The following is a 19,136-nucleotide window of genomic DNA, read 5'->3' on the forward strand; positions in this document are numbered from 1 at the left end:
CACCTTACGTTGAACTTGTCGGAGTGTCCATCACCAATTGCATCTTTTGCTCGTTCCAACTCCTTTTGTAAGCTTGAACTCGTCTAATATAGCCTTCTTAGAATTTTCTTTTTTAGCCCTTGCATCATTCTCTTCAAGCTTACTCGTTATTCCCTTATTTTCCACAAGTGTATCTTCTTCTTCAGTTTTTTCTCCACGGGCACCATCTTCTTCTCCACAATTGAACTCCTCAAGTTAGAAGTAACCTCTTCCTCATCACCAGATACCAATTCTTCACTTTCTTCACTCACCCAAGATGTTGGAGCTTTATAAGCAATTACTTTAAAGACCATAGGAATAGATGCTCTCGATTTGGTGCGTTTGATTTGTCAAATATCTTCTTCCATAAGTTTTTATAATTCTTCAAGTTCATTCTCTTCATCTATGTTGAAGACTTCACCTTGAAAATCCTTGCCGTGAAAACCATCTTCTATGCCAAAAGTAGCTTCATCGTCTCCAACTCTCAAAGTAAGTTTTGACTCACGAATGTCAACCAAGGCTCTAACAGTATTCAATAAATGGCGACCAAGAATAATTGGGACATTGACATCTTCCTTCATGTCCAAAACAACAAAGTCAATTGGAAAAACAAATTTCCCAATTTTCACCAAAATATCTTCTACAATGCCTTTAGGATACGTCACTGAACGGTTAGCCATGTGAATTGTCATTCTTGTAGCCTTCAAATTCGAAAGATTTAGCTTTTGATAGAACGTGTAAGGCATTAGATTTATGCTAGCTCCAGAATCAGCTAAAGCATAAGTCTTCATATTATTTCCAAACTCACATGGAAGAGTGAGTCGTCCAGGATCTCCCATCTTCTTTGGTAACTCTCCCAAAATTACTTTCGAACTTTGCTCATTAAGAATTACCTTAGAATTCTTCTCTAGCTGCTGGCGAGTATCAAATAAATCTTTTAAGAACTTGGCATATTCAGGGACTTTAGACAAAGATTCAATGAAAGGGGTATTTATTGGAATACCCTTCACTTGCTTTATAAATTTCAAGTGTTCCTGTTCCAGTGGATGAATATGAGCTCGTGACGGAAATGGAAGCGGTGGACGATAAGCTTGAACATCACCAAAAATTTTCTAATCAGCCTCTGCCCACGTCATGAGCCTTTGATGCTCATGACGTGAGTTCGATGTTTCAACTACTTTATTTTCTTCGAGTCGTGACTTCTTCGAGCTTGGTCCGGATTGATGCGGGTCGACTTCAAGTGCTTCCAGGAACTCAGAGATGGTATCCTCTTCAGTTTCTAATACCATTACAAGCGATTGAGGCTTTGTCTCAGAAATCTTTGGAGAAAAATTTTCTTATACAAAAGTAGTTAGTTGACCTAGTTGGACTTTGATATTTTGGATCGATGCTTGGTGATTTCTTAGCAAAGCTTGCTGGTCCTTCATGAGACTTTGATGTTCCCTTATCACTGCATCGGTCTCATTGTGTTTTTTTTCGAAGCCTCCATAAATTTATATAGCATGGACTGAAGATCAACTTTCTTTTCAGGAGGTGGTTGTTCTTTTTGGTATAAGCCTCAGTCAGTCTGCCAATATTTTTGTTCTTTCAGCTTCTTATATTCGTCATATGGTAACCACTCCTTCTTTGGTTTCCTCCAACTTTCATCATACTTATCCCTACTCTAATAGCAAACTTGTAACTTTTTATTTCCATTTTCATCCAAGTGTCAATATTTTGCTAAGTGTAGACCATTGTGTTGGATTTAGTGTCTAAGCCCATAACTATAACTGGGATGTACTTGACCCGATTGTAGTTTGGTCCTTTTGGGTTGCCTTCACCAGTGCAATTTGATAGGATGGACTTTTGAGAAAAAGGCGAATTGTGATTTATTAATATATTATAAGTATAATATATTAATTGAGAAATCATATTATTTAATTGGTATTGATCAAGAATTAATTTGGAATTAATTTAGTGATCAAAAGAGACTAATTAAATATACGGGGACTGATTATGTAAATCAATTATTCTTATAGTGTGGGCCAAATATCCATTGTGAATTAGGATGTGCTAAATCAATATGGATAGTCCATGGAGGTTTAACCCATGGAGCCTAAGTAATATGAAAGGTCATGGTGCATTAGGGTTTTCATGGATGAAACCCTAGCATTTGCAACACTATAAAATCACACCCCTAGAGCCAAAATCGGTTACCCCATTTCATTCTAAGAGAGTGATATTGATTTTGTGATAACTAGCTTATTCTCTCAAGTCTCCTATTGCATTTGGTGTTTGTGACACATTAGAGGCATCACACTTGAGGTATATCCATTAAGAGGTATTCATCTAACTATGAGTTTTGTATTGTATATCCTTCATTGTATGCTAGTTAGGATGTATGCTTTGGAAAATTGAAAATGCATGTATAATTAGAGAAAACATAGATCCAAATCATCTAGGGTTGCATGTGCACCATAGGAGTGTTATGGTGCTTAAAACCCAACAATGGTATCAGAGCCTAGGATTGTTTTCTGTTATATTTCATGCTTGTTAATTTTCAAATTAAAAAAATTGATTTTATGGCCTTTGACTGATGAACTCGTCGATTCCACTGGCTGACTCGACGAGTCCACTCAGTAAAAGGGCAACTCGACGAGTCAGGATCATGCACTCGTCGAGTAGATGACTCTGGGTGCAAAAATTCGAGCTCTTGGCCAGAATTGGTTAAGGATCATTACCACAAAATGTTTTGTAATCATAAAAAATGCATTTTCCGATTTAGTAATGATGATCCTCATCCAAGTAAAGGACAATTGTCAAATTTTAAGATAATAAGATATTATTTGTATTATTTGATATAAATTGCCTTGCTATGAGTTAGATTAGATCAATAGTTAAATTATATGATAATGTTGTTGGCTAAAATTGATCAAAGTTGTTCTTGAAATGAGTTTTTGTAACTTGTCCTCAAATTATATAAAGAGTCTCATTCATGAACATTAATAACTCATATGTTTTCATAAGTTATGGAAACCAAAAGTTTTGAAAGTTACAAAACTTGCCCTCAAGTTTTGGAATTTGTAAAGTCTCACTAATGAAACATTTAATTCCAAACCTTAGAATTTTAAAAGTTTAAAATTCAACCCTTATACAATTATAATATTATAAGTTTAATAATATATATATATATATATATATATATATATATATATATATATATATATATATATATATATATATATGTATAAGACAAGTCAGTCTTACCGTTAGTAGGCCTCATTCACGAAGCCGGTCTATAAGGGGGGTATTAGGTTACTGCCTATAAAATGGCAGTTTAATGGGTGTCCACTCTCACCCACCGCTTCCTTGACTGGTGGAGGGTCGTTAGTCGAACGGGTAGGATAGGACATTAATTCTCGTTAAAAGTATAATGATAATTATAAAGTAAGTAAACTTTTATTAAATTCCCAATATTAGTTACTTTAGGAAAATGTGAATATGGTGCTATTCCATGAAATTGTACTTTGCACTTTGCTAAGTCGTTAGTGGAGCGTGTGTGGTTAACCGTCACATTAAACTGGGACTGACAAGAGTGGAAAAGGGTAGCTTGATGTTAGTCATAGATCAATGGAGTGTGTGTGGTTAGCCGGCACATTGATTAGGTGATTTGTAACATTAAGAGTACCAAGCACATTTGCATGGTTATTCACACCTTGTTTGTGATACTCGACATTCCAGTCACAAACTTGAAGGGCACAATCGAGATTTAAACATGCCATTGAAAAGTTCAATGAGTCTCAAAAGAATCTAGGAATTTCAATCCAATTAAAACTTAATAATCAATTTCGTTTTTCATGGTGGAAATTAATAAATAATCATTTACCTACCTTCAAATATTTTGCAATTGGATTACGACATCCCTCTTCCAAATTGTAAAATATTGTGTTGGGTCCTAGCCTTAATATTTCATTTGGGTGTTATATTAAGTATTCTCATCTAATCTAAACTTTGTTCTTTTTCTTTTCAGATGTCTATCCCAAACAATGCTTCAGGCTCCAACCCTTCAGGCTCATTCTCCTTCATGAATTTGGTTGGGAGAACTATCTTCGATGGGTCAAACTTTAACGATTGGATAAGAAACATTCGTATGGCCCTTCACAATGAGGACAAAGAATATGTCCTGGATAAAGAGCTGAAGGAGATTGATGAACAAACTGCTACTCCTGAACAAATCTAGGAATATAGGGTTCATGAGAGGGACGCGACAAAGGTGCCGTGTATAATGATTGCTACCATGACTGCTGAGCTTCAAAAGTCCTATGAGGACTTCTGGCCCTTCGAAATGCACCAAGATTTGATGGAAAGGTACCATCAAAGTGCTCGGCAGGAGAGGTATGAGATCATTGCCTCCATGATCACAACCAAGATGAAGGATGGAGAGTCCATCACAGCCCACTTGCAAAAGATGCAGAGATTTGTGGACCGCTTGCTGAAGTTGAATGTGAACTTTGATGAAGAGTTAGCCATTGATATCATCCTACACTCGTTGCCTTCTTGTTATGATCAGTTCATAATGACCTATCATATGAACAAGGAGGAGGTCACTCTTAGCAAGCTTCAAGGCCTTCTAAGAACTGCAGAAAGCAACTTGAAAGGCAAGTCGGTTGTACCTACTCCTACTGATGCTGCCCCTGTTCTGGCAACGAACATGGGAAAGGGAAGAAGAGGAAGGCTCCTTCTAAGAGCCGCAAGGGGAAGTATCTTGATGGATCCTCTTCCAGTGGGACCAAAGCTGGTTCTGCTAATCCCTCTACCAATCCAAAGGATGTAGAGTGCTTCCATTGTCATGAAAAAAGGCATTGACAACGAAGCTGCTCCAAATACTTGTAGGATATTAAGGATGGGAAGATAAATGCCACCTTCGCACGTATTTACACTATTCTGTCTAATAAATCAACACATGCTAATTCTTGGGTCCTTGATACAAATTGTGGTATTCATATTTGTTCTTATATGCAGGGACTAAAAAGAAGTAGGGATGTGGAGCACGGGAAGATAAACTTAATCATGGGGAATAGGAAAATGTCGCCTGTGACCAAGATTGGAGTTTACTCTTTATTGCTTAGCAGTGGGTTAAATTTAGATTTGAATAATTGTTGTTACTCGTCAGATATGACGAGAAATATTATTTCCTTTCACGGTTTGTATAAACAAGGTTTTACCTTTTCTTTTAATAATGAAGTTGGTAGTATTAATGCTTATTATAATGGTGTATTTTATTTTGAAGCATTACCTTGCAATGGTATATATGAAACTGTGATGGTTGTAGATAACCTAGGAAATAATGTGTTGAATATTGATTCATCCAATGTTTTGGACAAGTCATGCTTGTGGCATTGTCGTCTTGGACATGTCAACAAGAAGCGCATAGGCCAACTCCAAAAGGCTGGAGTTTTGGAGTCATTCGACTTGAAGTCGGATGACACTTGCGAATCTTGTTTGCTTGGAAAGATGAGAAAGTCACCCTTCACTGGTACTTGTGAAAGGGGTGAGGGTTTGTTGGATCTCATACACACAGATGTGTGTGGACCCTTCAGAACCACCACAAGGGATGCTAACCGCTTCTATGCGACTTTTACTGATGATTATAGTAGATATGGGTATATTTACATAATCAATCATAAGTCAGAAACTTTTGAAAAGATCAAAGAGTTTAAGCAGGAAGTGGAGAATCAATTGGGAAGGAAGATAAAGATGTTGCGATCCGATCGAGGAGGAGAGTATCTTAGTATCGAGTTCCTAGACTATCTTAAGGAATGTGGAATTGTTTCACAGTTGACGCCACCTAGGACACCACAGTTGAATGGTGTGGCTGAGAGGCACAAACGAACCTTGTTGGATATGGTTTGTTCCATGATGAGTCGAGCTTCGTTACCTATCTCATTCTGGGGGTATGCCTTAGAGACTGCCGCCCATATCCTTAATCTAGTCCCTACTAAGAAGGTTGCCAAAACACCTCACGAGATGTGGACAAGGAAGGTTCCCTCGTTAGATCACATCAAGGTTTGGGGTTGCGAGGCGTTCGTAAGACGAGAGACTAACGACAAGCTCGAAGCTCGTAGTGAGCGATGTATTTTCATCGGCTACCCACATAAATCTCTTTGGATATCTCTTCTACAGACTGAGTGACAATGTTGTCTTCGTTGTGAGGAGAGGAGTTTTCCGAGAGAGAGAACTCATATGCCAAGAGGACAGTGGGAGGCAAATTGACCTTGAAGAGCTTCAAGAGTTAAGTGATGAAGGAACCTCAAACACTAGCGCTCAACCTGAGGAGGAAACTACTGTTGAACCAATTGACCAGTCCGTACCTCTGAGACGTTCCAGTAGAGTTAGTGTTCCACCTGTGTTATATGGTTTTCATATAACATCTGAGGGTGATACGTTTATCAGTGATAGCACACTGGTAAATTTGGATGAACCATCTAACTACAAGGAAGCCATGGCAGGCCCTGAGTCTGCTAAATGGAAAGAGGCAATGGACAGCGAGATTCGATCCATGTATGGCAATCAAGTTTGGAACTTGGTTGACAATGTATCGGGTTGTAAGACAGTCGGGTACAAATGGATCTTCAAGAAGAAGACCGACATGGATGGGAAAGTACACACATATAAGGCACGACTGGTTGCGAAGGGCTTTACTCAAACTCAAGGAGTTGACTATGATGAGACCTTCTCACTAGTAACAAAGATAAAATCTATAAGGGTTATGCACTACAAACTAAATTACATTTAATGGCACAATTTTTTAGTGGCACAACCCTTTTTGTGCCACTGTATTATCTTTTTAGTAACACTTATCTTTTTGTGCCACTATATCTTAGTCAAATCGGCTCTTCTATGTCCCCAAATTTTCATTCCTGTTACATGCTCCCCTAAAATTTCATTCCCACTCTCGAAATTTTAATTCCCGCTATACCTAATTCACAATTTCACATTCCTCCTCATATACCTCACAAACCTTTTCATCTCCTAATTCCTAAACCTAAAAATGCGACCTGTCGATTGAAAAACATAACTTGTTGCTCATATGTTCCCCTTTCCTCGATTTTATTTTTTATTTGGTTAATTCGATCCTATGAAACTAATTCCACCTCCATGCGACGACTCACCTCCGGCGCTCTTCACCTCTTGTGTGTGAACTTCTAATCTTGATGTATTGCAGTTCGGTATTGTACTTCTTTTCCGAAATTTGAAGTTTATACTGATTTTATTGTTGTATTGTATATCAATTTTATCGAGTTTTGTGTTTCTTAGCCCTTGACCTAAGATATATTGATTTTATTGTACTATTAGTTTGAATTTTTTTGTATTTTGTGTTTGATTTTATTGTTTCTTTTTAATATCTTGATATTATTGTTTTCCCTTGGATGTGATTTGGAAGCACCTGCAACCCTTTATCTCGTTCTTCATTTTGGAGATGAAAATTGATATGAAGATGGCACCAGAATCGAAATGATAACTGCAACATATATTTTCAATAGGATTTGGGAAATGGAATTGGTTTGTTAGTGGTAAAGGGAGTAAGGTGTGTCATATCACTAGAAAGTCAAATAGAAATTGGAGATAAAAGAAGAGCGGGTGAGAGTTCATGTGGAATCAAGAAAATAAAAAATATGGAATGGAAAATTGGATAAAATCCTTTTGAGGAGTTGGTAGAAAGATAAAAGTTGGAGTTCTTGTGGTTTCAAGAAAATAAAACATGTTAGCTGAGTGAAAAGTGAGACAAGAAAATGCAAAAAGGAATCAAATCACTTGTTATTGTCGTTGATCTGGTAAATTCCATAAATGTTATTTCTAATTACCAGATTATGCCTTTAATATCTAGACAGTTAAATACCATCTTACTTTTCAATTGTAGGAAAATCCAGATTTATGGAAATGGCTCATTGGACAGGAGCAACCTGCTGAAGCAATCAACATAAATCCTATGAGTTAAACCTAAAAAACTTGAATTCATGTACTCATTTTTGGTTGCAGGTGTATCTGTATGAAGCTCATATAACACTTGGAAATTGCAGGTTTAGTTTCATCACATATGAAGATTTCACATGCTTTTTCGTGGTCTTCAACATTTCTATTTTGCAATTATAGGTGTGTTGTATGGAGCTCATATACCATCTGGGAAAAATAAACATTTAAAAGACATGATGTTTGTTAGTAGTAAGGTATCAACTATCTGTGATCCTATTTATACTATATAATTGGATGAAATCACTTGTAATCTGAACTTGGTTGTTTTTGTCATTTCCAGTTTTGGCACTTATTCAATGGTTTTGTAATTTTTTTCTTTTTGCATAAATATGCATTTAAGCCTAACTTTATCTTCAAAAAATAAACCTTAATGTTTTTGTTTCCTTTTTCCATATGCATAAAGTGATCTCTAAATAGCAACATACTTTCATTTATGTGTTTTTATAGCATCTTACTTTCATTTTTCTATTACAACCTTATAATTTGAAGCTACTGTTTTATCTGTTTAAACTTGATGTTTTGAAAATGTGCATTTTTTTTACAGATTGATGGACTTTGACAAGCAATGAACGATGTTCTTGATGACTATTATTGTAAGTAGATTTTTTAAATTTTGTTTGCTAGCATTTTTATAATTTGATAAATAATTAGATGAATTCTTATTGGAATGAAACTTTTACTTGTTTCACATCAAGATAAATACAAAGCTGTTGAGTTCTAGTTTGCTACTTTATACATATTCTTTTTAAGTTAATTGAAGATCACTACAAATTGGTTTTATTTGTGTTATTTTGGATGTTAGGTTGGTAGCCGATGATTGTGGTTCTAATAAGATTTTTGGCACAGAAATCGTTTCCACTAGTAGACGCATAAGTCTTAATCCACAGATGGGCTTCATTTGAAAAGATGTTGAGGAGCATCTCATGTTTAATGTCTTCAATCTATCCATATCTCATTCTATCAAAGCAAGAGAGCATGAAACTTTGAGAAGTGAAACAAGAACAACTACCTTCTGTTCAAGTGTAAGATTCATATTTGAATATGTAAAAGAAAATAAAGTGTCTTCTCTAATCGATATAAAAGAAAGCACTGAAAATATACTATATATCCACATCCATTTCAAGAGTCATTGGTTAACCGCTTATTTTTATTTTTTATTATCAATATCATATGCTAAACTTTATTATTATTTTTGTCCTTTTTTGCAGCATCAAGTTGGAACATCAGCTGCAAAGTCGGTAAGAATCTTAGAACTATGAGTTATTCATCTGTTAAAAGTCTAAAACGATTTATAAATACATAATAATAATAATAATAATAATAATAATAATTATTATTATTATTATTATTAATTTTTTATATTTGATTCGTTCAGGATGGAGCACAATCACATGGACTTGATAGAAAATCTCGCAATCCGTTTGATTTTCCTAGCGATGTTGATCTTAAAGCTAGGAACATTTGTGTTTCACACGATTCAGACTTATTATTTTATCAAGACATTTGTGTTTTAGTTATTGAGAATATTGTTATTGGAAAAGATTGAATTGAAGTAAAGACGTTGTGCTTTAAATATATTATCTTAGTTGTCTTATTGTTGGTTTATATTTCATTTAAATTTAAAAAAGCAGATTTAATTTATTAATAAAAATTTTTCTGTTAAAAAATGTCCCTAAAAGCATTAAAACAATTAGTTTTGTAGTTAAATAGTGGCATAAAAATAGTGCCACTAAAACCTACAAGTGCTTTAGTGGCATAATCAAAAAGTGCCACTAAAACCCAATTAGGCTGCAGCGGCACAACCAAAAAGTGTCACTAAAGGTCTTTAGTGGCAACTCTTTTAGTGGCACTTCTTTTTGTGCCGCTGATTGCCAGAGGGGTCTTTAGTGGCACTTTTTTGGTTTTTAGTGGCATTTGTTTTGTGCCACTAAATGTCATTTTATTTGTAGTGATGCTAGCCATAGCTGCATTTCATGACTATGAAATATGGCAAATGGATGTCAAAACTACTTTCCTTAATGGAAAGTTGGCTGAGGATGTTTACATGTGTCAGCCAGAGGGTTTTGTCAATACAAAGTACCCTAATAGAGTGTGTAACCTTGAGAAATCCATTTGTGGATTAAAACAAGAATCTCGCAGATGTATTCTTTGTTTCGATGAGAAAGTCAAAGAGTTTGGATTTTCGAGAAGCGAGGATGAGTCTTGTGTGTATGTGAAAGTTAGTGGGAGTATAGTAAGCTTTCTGGTGTTCTATGTGGATGACATACTACTCATAGGAAACGACATCCCGACCTTGCAAGAAGTGAAGTCCTGGCTTGGGAAGTGTTTCGCTATGAAGGACCTTGGAGAAGTTGCATATATCCTAGGGATAAGGATATTGAGAAACATGAGTAAAAGACTAATAGGAATTAGTCAAAGTACCTACTTGGACAAGGTGTTGAAGCGTTTCAGCATGGAGAACTGAGTAAGACTCAGAGTCCGACTACAGAGGAATTAGTCAAAGTACCTATCCAAAGCAATACCAAACTGAGTAAGACTCAGAGTCCGACTACAGAGGCTGAGATAGCGGAAATGAGTCGAGTGTCATATGCTTCCGCGGTTGGCTCGATCATGTATGCTATGACTTGTACTCGCCCTGATGTGGCCTTTGCTTTGATCATAGTCAGTAGATATCAAGGGAATCCTGGTAAAGCTCACTGGACTGCAGTAAAGAACATTCTTAAGTACTTGCGGATGACTAAGGATTGGGTTCTTACCTTCGGTGGGAGTGATGAATTGAGAGTGACAGGGTATTGTGACGCCAGTTTTCAGACCGATAGAGATAATTTGCACTCTCAGTCGGGCTGGGTGTTTACCCTAAATGGAGGAGCAGTAACATGGAAAAGCTCCAAGCAGGAGACTGTGGCTGATTTAACGTGTGAATCAGAGTACATAGCAGCGAGCAAAGCATCGAAAGAGGCGATATGGTTGAAAAACTTCATCGGAGACCTTGGAGTTGTGCCATCCATAAAGGAGCTTGTGGAGATTTTCTGCGATAATGAAGGCGCGGTTTCCTTAACCAAGGAACCGAGAGATCATGGTAGATCCAAACATATCGACAGAAAGTACCACTTCATAAGACATCAAGTAGAAGAAATACACCTCGTGGTGAAGAGGATATCGTCAGAGGACAACCCAGTAGATCCCCTTATGAAGGGACTGAGTAGGGTTAAACACTTGCAGCATGCGAGGGGCATCGGGCTAACGGACGATATTAGTTTTAGTGATTAGATAAATATTTTGAAACTTGTAATAGCTAAATTGTAATTGAAATTTGATGATTGAATAAAATGAGTTTTATTTATAAGTAAAGTTACTGTCTTGTGTCAATTATTTACTATTGTTTTACTTTTGCATGTTTTGACTTCCAGAATAATAAGATTATTCAAACTATCCACAGTCGATCATACTTTGGAAGTAGGTTATGAGGCTAGACTGTCATGAATTTGGCTTGTAGATTGTCTAAAGTGTTAGACATAGCAAAAGTATGCTACAACATTCATGAGTGCTCCTGAAATAAGATTTGAGTATTGGATTAAACCCACGCTCACCTGAATCACTTCCTAGAATTTATCACGAGTGATTGTGAGACGATAATATCATATAGACTTCAAACTAAGATATATGAGTTGTTGACTACAACTTGGTTGTGCATTGATGATACAAAAACGCATCAATAACTTGATGTTATAAAACGTATCGTTGTGCATGATTTAATGAGTAGTTAGTACAAGCATATAATGTCGAAGTTTATCTGTTCCTTTTATCCTAAGAGGATTAAAAGAGATATCTTGGTCTCTCGATGATTTTGTTTTGACTTATGTGTCGGGCCCGGTCAGAACTAAATTGATGTGTTCAGTTATGTTCTATGTCAGACAAATCGGAAATCAGGAAACAAACTGCAGGACAATATGTATGACTATGTTTCATGTATTTGTCCGCATGATATCTTGAAGAACAGAGGAATATATTATCCCTTATCTAAAGGACGCGTTACTGACTAGGTCAGAGTTCGACAACTGCTTTGGAAAGCTACGATTGCTAATCGGATCCTGAAGTGGCATTGGCAATTATAGTTATTAGACTTATCCAAGTGGGAGACTGTTGGATTTAGTGTCTAAGCTCATAACTATAACTGGGATGTACTTGACCCGATTGTAGCATGGTCCTTTTGGGTTGCCTTCACCAGTGCAATTTGATAGGATGAGCTTTTGAGAATAAGGCTAATTGTGATTTATTAATATATTATAAGTATAATATATTAATTGAGAAATCATATTATTTAACTAGTATTGATCAAGAATTAATTTAGTGATCAAAAGAGACTGATTAAATATATGGGGACTGATTAAGTAAATCAATGATTCTTATAGTGTGGGCCAAAGATCCATTGTTAATTAGGATGGGCTAAATCAATATGGATAGTCCATGGAGGTTTAACCCATGGAGCCTAAGTAATATGAAAGGTCATGGTGCATTAGGGTTTTCATGGATGAAACCCTAGCATTTGCAACACTATAAAAGCACACCCCTAGAGCCAAAATCGGTTACCCCATCTCATTCTAAGAGAGTGATATTGATTTTGTGCTAACTAGCTTATTCTCTCAAGTCTCCTCTTGCATTTGGTGTTTGTGACACATTAGAGGCATCACACTTGAGGTGCTCAAGCTTTCTAAGGCCAAGAACTACAACTACATCAAGAGGTATTCATCTAACTATGAGTTTTGTATTGTATATCCTTTATTGTATGCTAGTTAGGATGTATGCTTTGGAAATTGAAAATGCATGTATAATTAGAGAAAACATAGATCCAAAGCATCTAGGGTTGCATGTGCACCGTAGGAGTGTTATAGTGCTTAAATCCCAACACATTGCACCTTTCACAACCAACTCGAATAGCATGAATTGATTGGTCAATCTTGGTCATTCTTCGGTCCATAGTATTTAGCATGGCTAGTATAGCAGCCATGTCTTTAGAATTTCCTCCCCCAATTCCTTTAACTCCATCATGTCTTGGATGGTGGTACTCATGAGAATGCTTTGAGAACTCTTCAATTAACTCCTTGATCTCAGTCGGATTTTTCTTCGTAAGTGGTCCTTGAGAATCTAGGATTTGCCTTGTCATGACATTCACCTCGTCATAAAAGATAGACACTTCTTGTTGTATGTTAAGGTCATTTTGAGGGCAGTTTCTTAGTAACCCTTTATATCGCTCCCATGCCTCATAAAGCAACTCACCCGGTTGTTGCTCAAAGTTGGCTATTGCCTTCTTGAGTTTAGATATCTTTGATGGTGCACAGAATTGTTCTAGGAATTTCTCACGCATTTGTGCCCAAGTAGTAATTGCACCGGGTGGTAGTGCCTTCAACCAATCTTTGGCAGCTCCCTTGAAAGTAACGGGAAGCATCCGTAACGAAACTGTCTCTCTAGGAACATTCGGGACATTGAAATAATCCGCAATGTCATTGACCTCATCTAAATGCTTATAAGCATCCTCATGATCCTTCCCAGAAAATGGTACATCCTTAAGTGCAGTAAGTATGTGTCCTTTCAACTCGAATGTTGCAGCGGCGGGCATTGCGGGTTGTACTAAACCGGGACTGGTGTCTTCTCAGATTCTCTTCTTGTATGATCCCATGGATATATCTGCAATGTCTACCATCTCGTTTTCTGGCTCGTCTTCGGGTTCACTCTTTTTTAGTTCGAATTCGGGTTCGAACTCGTATTCGGATTCTTGTGGCTTAGGATTTAGTTCAAAGCTTTCAAACTTGCTTTCTTCCTTCCTTTGATTGCTCGACTCTCCTACGTTCTTCCCATTTTTCTTTCCAAAAACTGATTTAAGGTTTTTGAAAGGCGACTTCTTTGGTGGTTGATTTTCTTCTACGTTTTTATCCGTCTTTTTGTGAAGGGACGACTCTGGATCTTCAAGTGGTGGTACCAAATGTGTGTTGGAACCTCTGGTCATGAACTACTGTAATAAAACGAAAAAATAAAAACGTAAATCTGAACAAAAACTAAATAAAAATGCCTACTGATTGCTTAGAACGACGTGGTAAAGGTAACCAACTCGTGTTGTCGCAACTAAGCTAAACATAGATGAAAAACGAAAAAGAAAAAAACTAAAATGACTGATCTCACGTTGTGAGCTTAAGGCTCACGTCGTGAGTCCAATACTGAAATAAAAAAAACTAATGCAAAAATTAAACTTTTTTGCAGGTTTTACCCCACAAAAAGGATCGATTAACCTAAAACAAATAAATTAAAAAACTAAAATAGCCGTTCCCCGACAACGGCGCCAAAAACTTTGATGCGTGCAAAAAGCTACACCTAATTTACCTACTATTCTACTAGCTATTCAACCCAGGACAGTGTACCCTTTCGCAAATAATATAGCACAAAAGTCGGGTATCGATCTCAGGGAACGAGATTAATTATTTAACCTACTTATTATTAAATTAACCTAAAAATATAGCAAAAGTAAATGGGTTTTTTTTATCTAATTTTGCAAGTTTAGACAAACTTAAATTCTCAACAATTATTCAATCAATTATTAAAAACACTTATGTTAGTTCGAATCCACTTTCCCTCAATGGTTTAGCTACTAATTATAACAATTCCCGTTGGTTACCAATTATTTTATTATTAGCAATTAAAGTCCAAATTTACTAATATTTAATTAATTCATGTAGAGATATGCATGGTCATACATAATTTAACACATAATCAATTATTAGATATGATTGGAGTTATGTAAGATTGAATTAATAAACACAATTATGGTCATAATATGAGTTCTCTAGCACAACCAAATTCAATACTTTCATTACTTATCTAAGATTGGTTCGATCTTAGCTCTAATAATCTAATGTTCACTAAATTACTAGGTAATCAAATTTATGCAGATTAATGGTCCCTAAACTACACAGACTATGAATTTAAAGCAATCTAATATTAAATTAAGCATGCTAGTTATAACAATCACACACAAGCCATTAACCAACAAGAAAAGTCTATATTAATATAACCAAACCATGAGTTCCAGCTTCATCTAGCTAACAGAAGCAACTAGATTTAGCTACTCAAAACAGCAAATAAACAATCAATCTTAACTAACAATGACATAGTAAATTGTACCAAACTAGAATAAAGTTTTTATCTTCTTCTTCTTCCTTGGTGTTATTACCAAGTTTCCGGGTTTTTATTCCTCTGAAAAACGACTTCTGGAACTTCTAATCTCCAGCCAACCTCTTCAAATTGTGAGGATCAAGGATATACATATTTTTCCGAATTGACTCTCCTCTGAAAAACGACTTCTGGAACTTCTCATCATCATCATCATCATCATCATCATCATCGTCATCGTCATCGTCATCGTCATCGTCATCGTCATCGTCATCGTCATCGTCATCGTCATCCTCATCGTCATCGTCATCGTCATCCTCATCATCATCATCATCCTCATCATCATCATCATTATCATCATCATCATCATCATCATCATCATCATCATCATCCTCATCGTCATCCTCATCCCCATCCTCATCGTCATCTACATCCTCATCGTCATCCTCATCCTCATCATCATCCTCATCATCATCCTCATCCTCATCCTCATCCTCATCGTCATCGTCATCGTCATCCTCATCGTCATCATCATCCTCATCCTCATCCTCATCCTCATCCTCATCCTCATCCTCATCATCATCATCATCATCATCATCATCATCCTCATCATCATCATCATCATCCTCATCATCATCATCCTCATCATCCTCATCATCCTCATCATCATCGTCATCGTCATCGTCACCGTCATCGTCACCGTCACCGTCACCGTCACCGTCACCGTCACCGTCACCGTCACCGTCACCGTCACCGTCATCGTCATCGTCATCGTCACCGTCACCGTCACCGTCATCGTCACCGTCATCGTCACCGTCACCGTCATCACCATCACCATCATCCTCATCATCACCATCATCATCACCATCATCATCATCATCATCAGTGGTTTTAAAAATCCTGATTAGGTCCCGATTAGTCCCTACACACTACCCGACCGACTAGAAGGTGTCTAACGATACATCACTACCTAAATAATGAGCGAAACAGTAGCAAACGATGAAAATTTAACACTTTGAAGAAAATGTATCTCAATAGCAATTATTTAAGGAATGACTACTATTTTATTAATCCTATTAACCTCTTTGTTATGTAATAGTGCTATTTACGAACTTTGCTCTGATATTTTTCATATTTAATATTTTAAAATTCAACAAATTAGCATTTTAGGGTTTCCGACAAATCTCCGCCTAGTCAATTAATCTCTTAACCCTAGTCCATTGACTAACTAACGTCGAACGTTTTTTACAAACTTGATTATTATTATTATTATTATTATTATTATTATTATTAGTTACGATTATTAATTTATTTTAATTATAAAAATAAATATTTATTTTATTATTCATACTAATAGTAATAATTGAATTAATTTCTTAGTAATACTAATAAAAATTGAATTAGTTGCTAAAAATGTGTTTTCTGATCACCGGTTGAATATCGAAAAACTTCAAAATAAAACAAAAGGTTATTGTTTCTTTACTTATCCTTCGATAATCACAGACTAATTTTCAACGGAGACACTTTCTGTGATTGTGGGTGTTTAAAATTGCTTCTCAAAATAGCTTATTACTTTATTAGCTTTGTGAAAAACTAATAAGCTAAAAACGTATTTAAGTATTTAAAAATAGCTTTTGAAACAATTGTTTTGAGCTTTTTAGATAGGCAAAATATGAAGCTTTCTAAAAGCTAGAGAATCCTAACTTTTTAGTTTGTTTGTTTTTTTTTTTTAAATTTACTTTTTTTCCCCTAAAAATCTAAGTCAAACATTTTTTAAAAACAACTTATTCGCTTTTGAACTTTCCCTACCACAAAAAATTAACACAAACACTTTTAAAAAAAAGTTTTTTCAAAAAAATCACAAGCCAATAAGCACTTTTCCTAAAAACAATTTTGTGATAAAAACTAACATGTTATTCATAATTTACGTAAGAGCTATAACATTTTTATAGTAGGAGCTATAAACACACCCGTTATTCCTAATTTCCGTCAGAGCTTTCCCGTTTTTTATAGTAGTGTAAAAGAATATATATATATATATATATATATATATATATATATATATATATATATATATATATATATATATATATATAGATTTAGGTTCTATGGAAAACAAAAAACCTTAAAAAAAACCCTAAAAATCATAAAAAAGCATAAAAAAAAAATACTTAAAGATCACAATTTTTTTTTTTGAATTATATATATATATATATATATATATATATATATATATATATATATATATATATATATATATATATATATATAACGCCCCGATTTTCAGGTATTGTTTAAATAAGATTTTTGGGTTAAGCTCTACTCGACGAGTTGGTTGACCTACTCGTCGAGTAGCAGCGGGGTGGGATCACGTGTTAAGTGACCTACTCAATGAGTCCATATTGGGACTCAGCGAGTAGGAGCTGGCAGATGAAACCCTAAATCCCGGGGTTTGCACCCCTATTTAAAGGAACCTCAGCCTCCTTTGGCCTCTTTATAGTCTTTGAGAGCCCCTTAAAACCCTAATACGTGTTTGTATGCCCATTGTGTGTTTGAAGCTTGAAGAGAGGATCTTTGGAGGGAGAAGGCTTAGAGGAGAAGGAGATTGGAGCAAGTAGAGTGTGGGAATCAACTCTTATCTCAGTTATCATCTTCCGGAGATAACCAAATCACCTTTTCCTTGTGAACCTCTTCTATTGGTTGAGTTTTAGGGTTTTTGGTGAGACATTAAGTTGGAAAGATGAGCTATGGGCTAGATCTGAGATTGTAACTTCAGATCTGGACCCTCCTTGGATTCTATAAGCATAAAGTTACAGTCTTGGTCATGATTGAGGTCCTTTTTGAGCATAAAGTTCCATTAAGAACTTAAAATAGGCATTTAGAGCCTCTATAGCCATGCATGCACGTAAAGTTTGCAACTTTATGTGATAAGCATGCCCTAGAAGCTTGGATCTGTGAGTTGGAGCCGCTGCATGGCTAAAAACAAGTCTGTATGGAAAAGGGACTGAATGGACTCGGCGAGTCACATGAAGATGGCTGTGGACTCGACGAGTTGGATGAACAACTCGGCGAGTCCGATGAAGATTACCATAAGACTCGACGAGTTGAAGCACAACTCGGCGAGTCTGATGAGTTTTCCCTAGGATATGTATGCGTGTGTATCCGTCGAGTTGCAAGGAGGGAACTCGACGGGTGGCCTTAAAGTTTGAACGAGAATCGAAGCAACTCGACGAGTCACCCCGATGACTCGGCGAGTTGGATTGTGCTTCAAGGAACTCGGCAAGTAGCCGAGGGTACTCGGCGAGTTGGGGTCAACATGGACTGTTGACCTTGACTGAGGACTTTGACTTTGACCAGGGGTTGACTGGTGGGTTATGAAGTACCTTATAAAGTTAAGGACTTATGAGTATATTGTACTATGGTCATAGGTGGTGGAGCATGTGTCAAGTGATCCGAGAGTTGAAGTTTACCTTTCGAGTCGACATCTGCGAGGTGAGTTATCCTCACTATATCGACAGGGTCTACGGCACCAAGGCCGACCCTTTAGTTGTTATTGTTATGGTATGCTACATATGGATTTGATCTGCTAGATCGGAATCAGGGTAGACAGTATGTTATGCTTTTATGATCCATAAGGATTGGTATGTTAGTGACCTGCTAGGTCGGTACTCTAGTTACGAGAGGATTCTATGGTTAATGATCAGTGTGACAGATATGTTTGATGTTTGTATATGCCAGTATATGATAGCTATGCGAACATGGTTATTTACTTGTTGGTTGGGTTGAGGCGTTCCTGCTTTGTGCTGAAGGCCAACATACCCTATGAGCGGTCCGGGGAGACTGCAGGCCCACGAGGCGGACCAGTCATGCCGAAGGCTCGGGATAGATTCAAATAGACTGTAGGCCCAGTAAGGCGGTCCAGTCAGGCCGATGGCCCAGTATGC

The 19,136-nt window shown here is 36.5% G+C and overlaps 1 protein-coding gene and 1 non-coding gene across 2 annotated transcripts; one reads left to right on the forward strand and one right to left on the reverse strand.

The window, feature by feature from the left end:
• Window positions 1-392: 392 nt before the first annotated feature.
• On the reverse strand, window positions 393-809 carry LOC145104420 (uncharacterized). The gene has a single exon (XM_079041667.1). The coding sequence runs from the start codon at window positions 807-809 to the stop codon at window positions 393-395; it is 417 nt and encodes a 138-aa protein (XP_078897793.1).
• A 12,432-nt stretch (window positions 810-13,241) lies between these two features.
• LOC145110199 (small nucleolar RNA R71) lies at window positions 13,242-13,348 on the forward strand. The gene has a single exon (XR_013709580.1). It is a non-coding gene; the product is annotated as a small nucleolar RNA R71 (small nucleolar RNA).
• The last annotated feature ends 5,788 nt before the right edge of the window (window positions 13,349-19,136 follow it).

The sequence above is a fragment of the Lactuca virosa genome, chromosome 4 (genome assembly GCF_052849685.1).
Source record: "Lactuca virosa cultivar CGN04683 chromosome 4, Lactuca_virosa_CGN04683_v6, whole genome shotgun sequence".
NCBI classification, from domain to species: domain Eukaryota; kingdom Viridiplantae; phylum Streptophyta; class Magnoliopsida; order Asterales; family Asteraceae; genus Lactuca; species Lactuca virosa.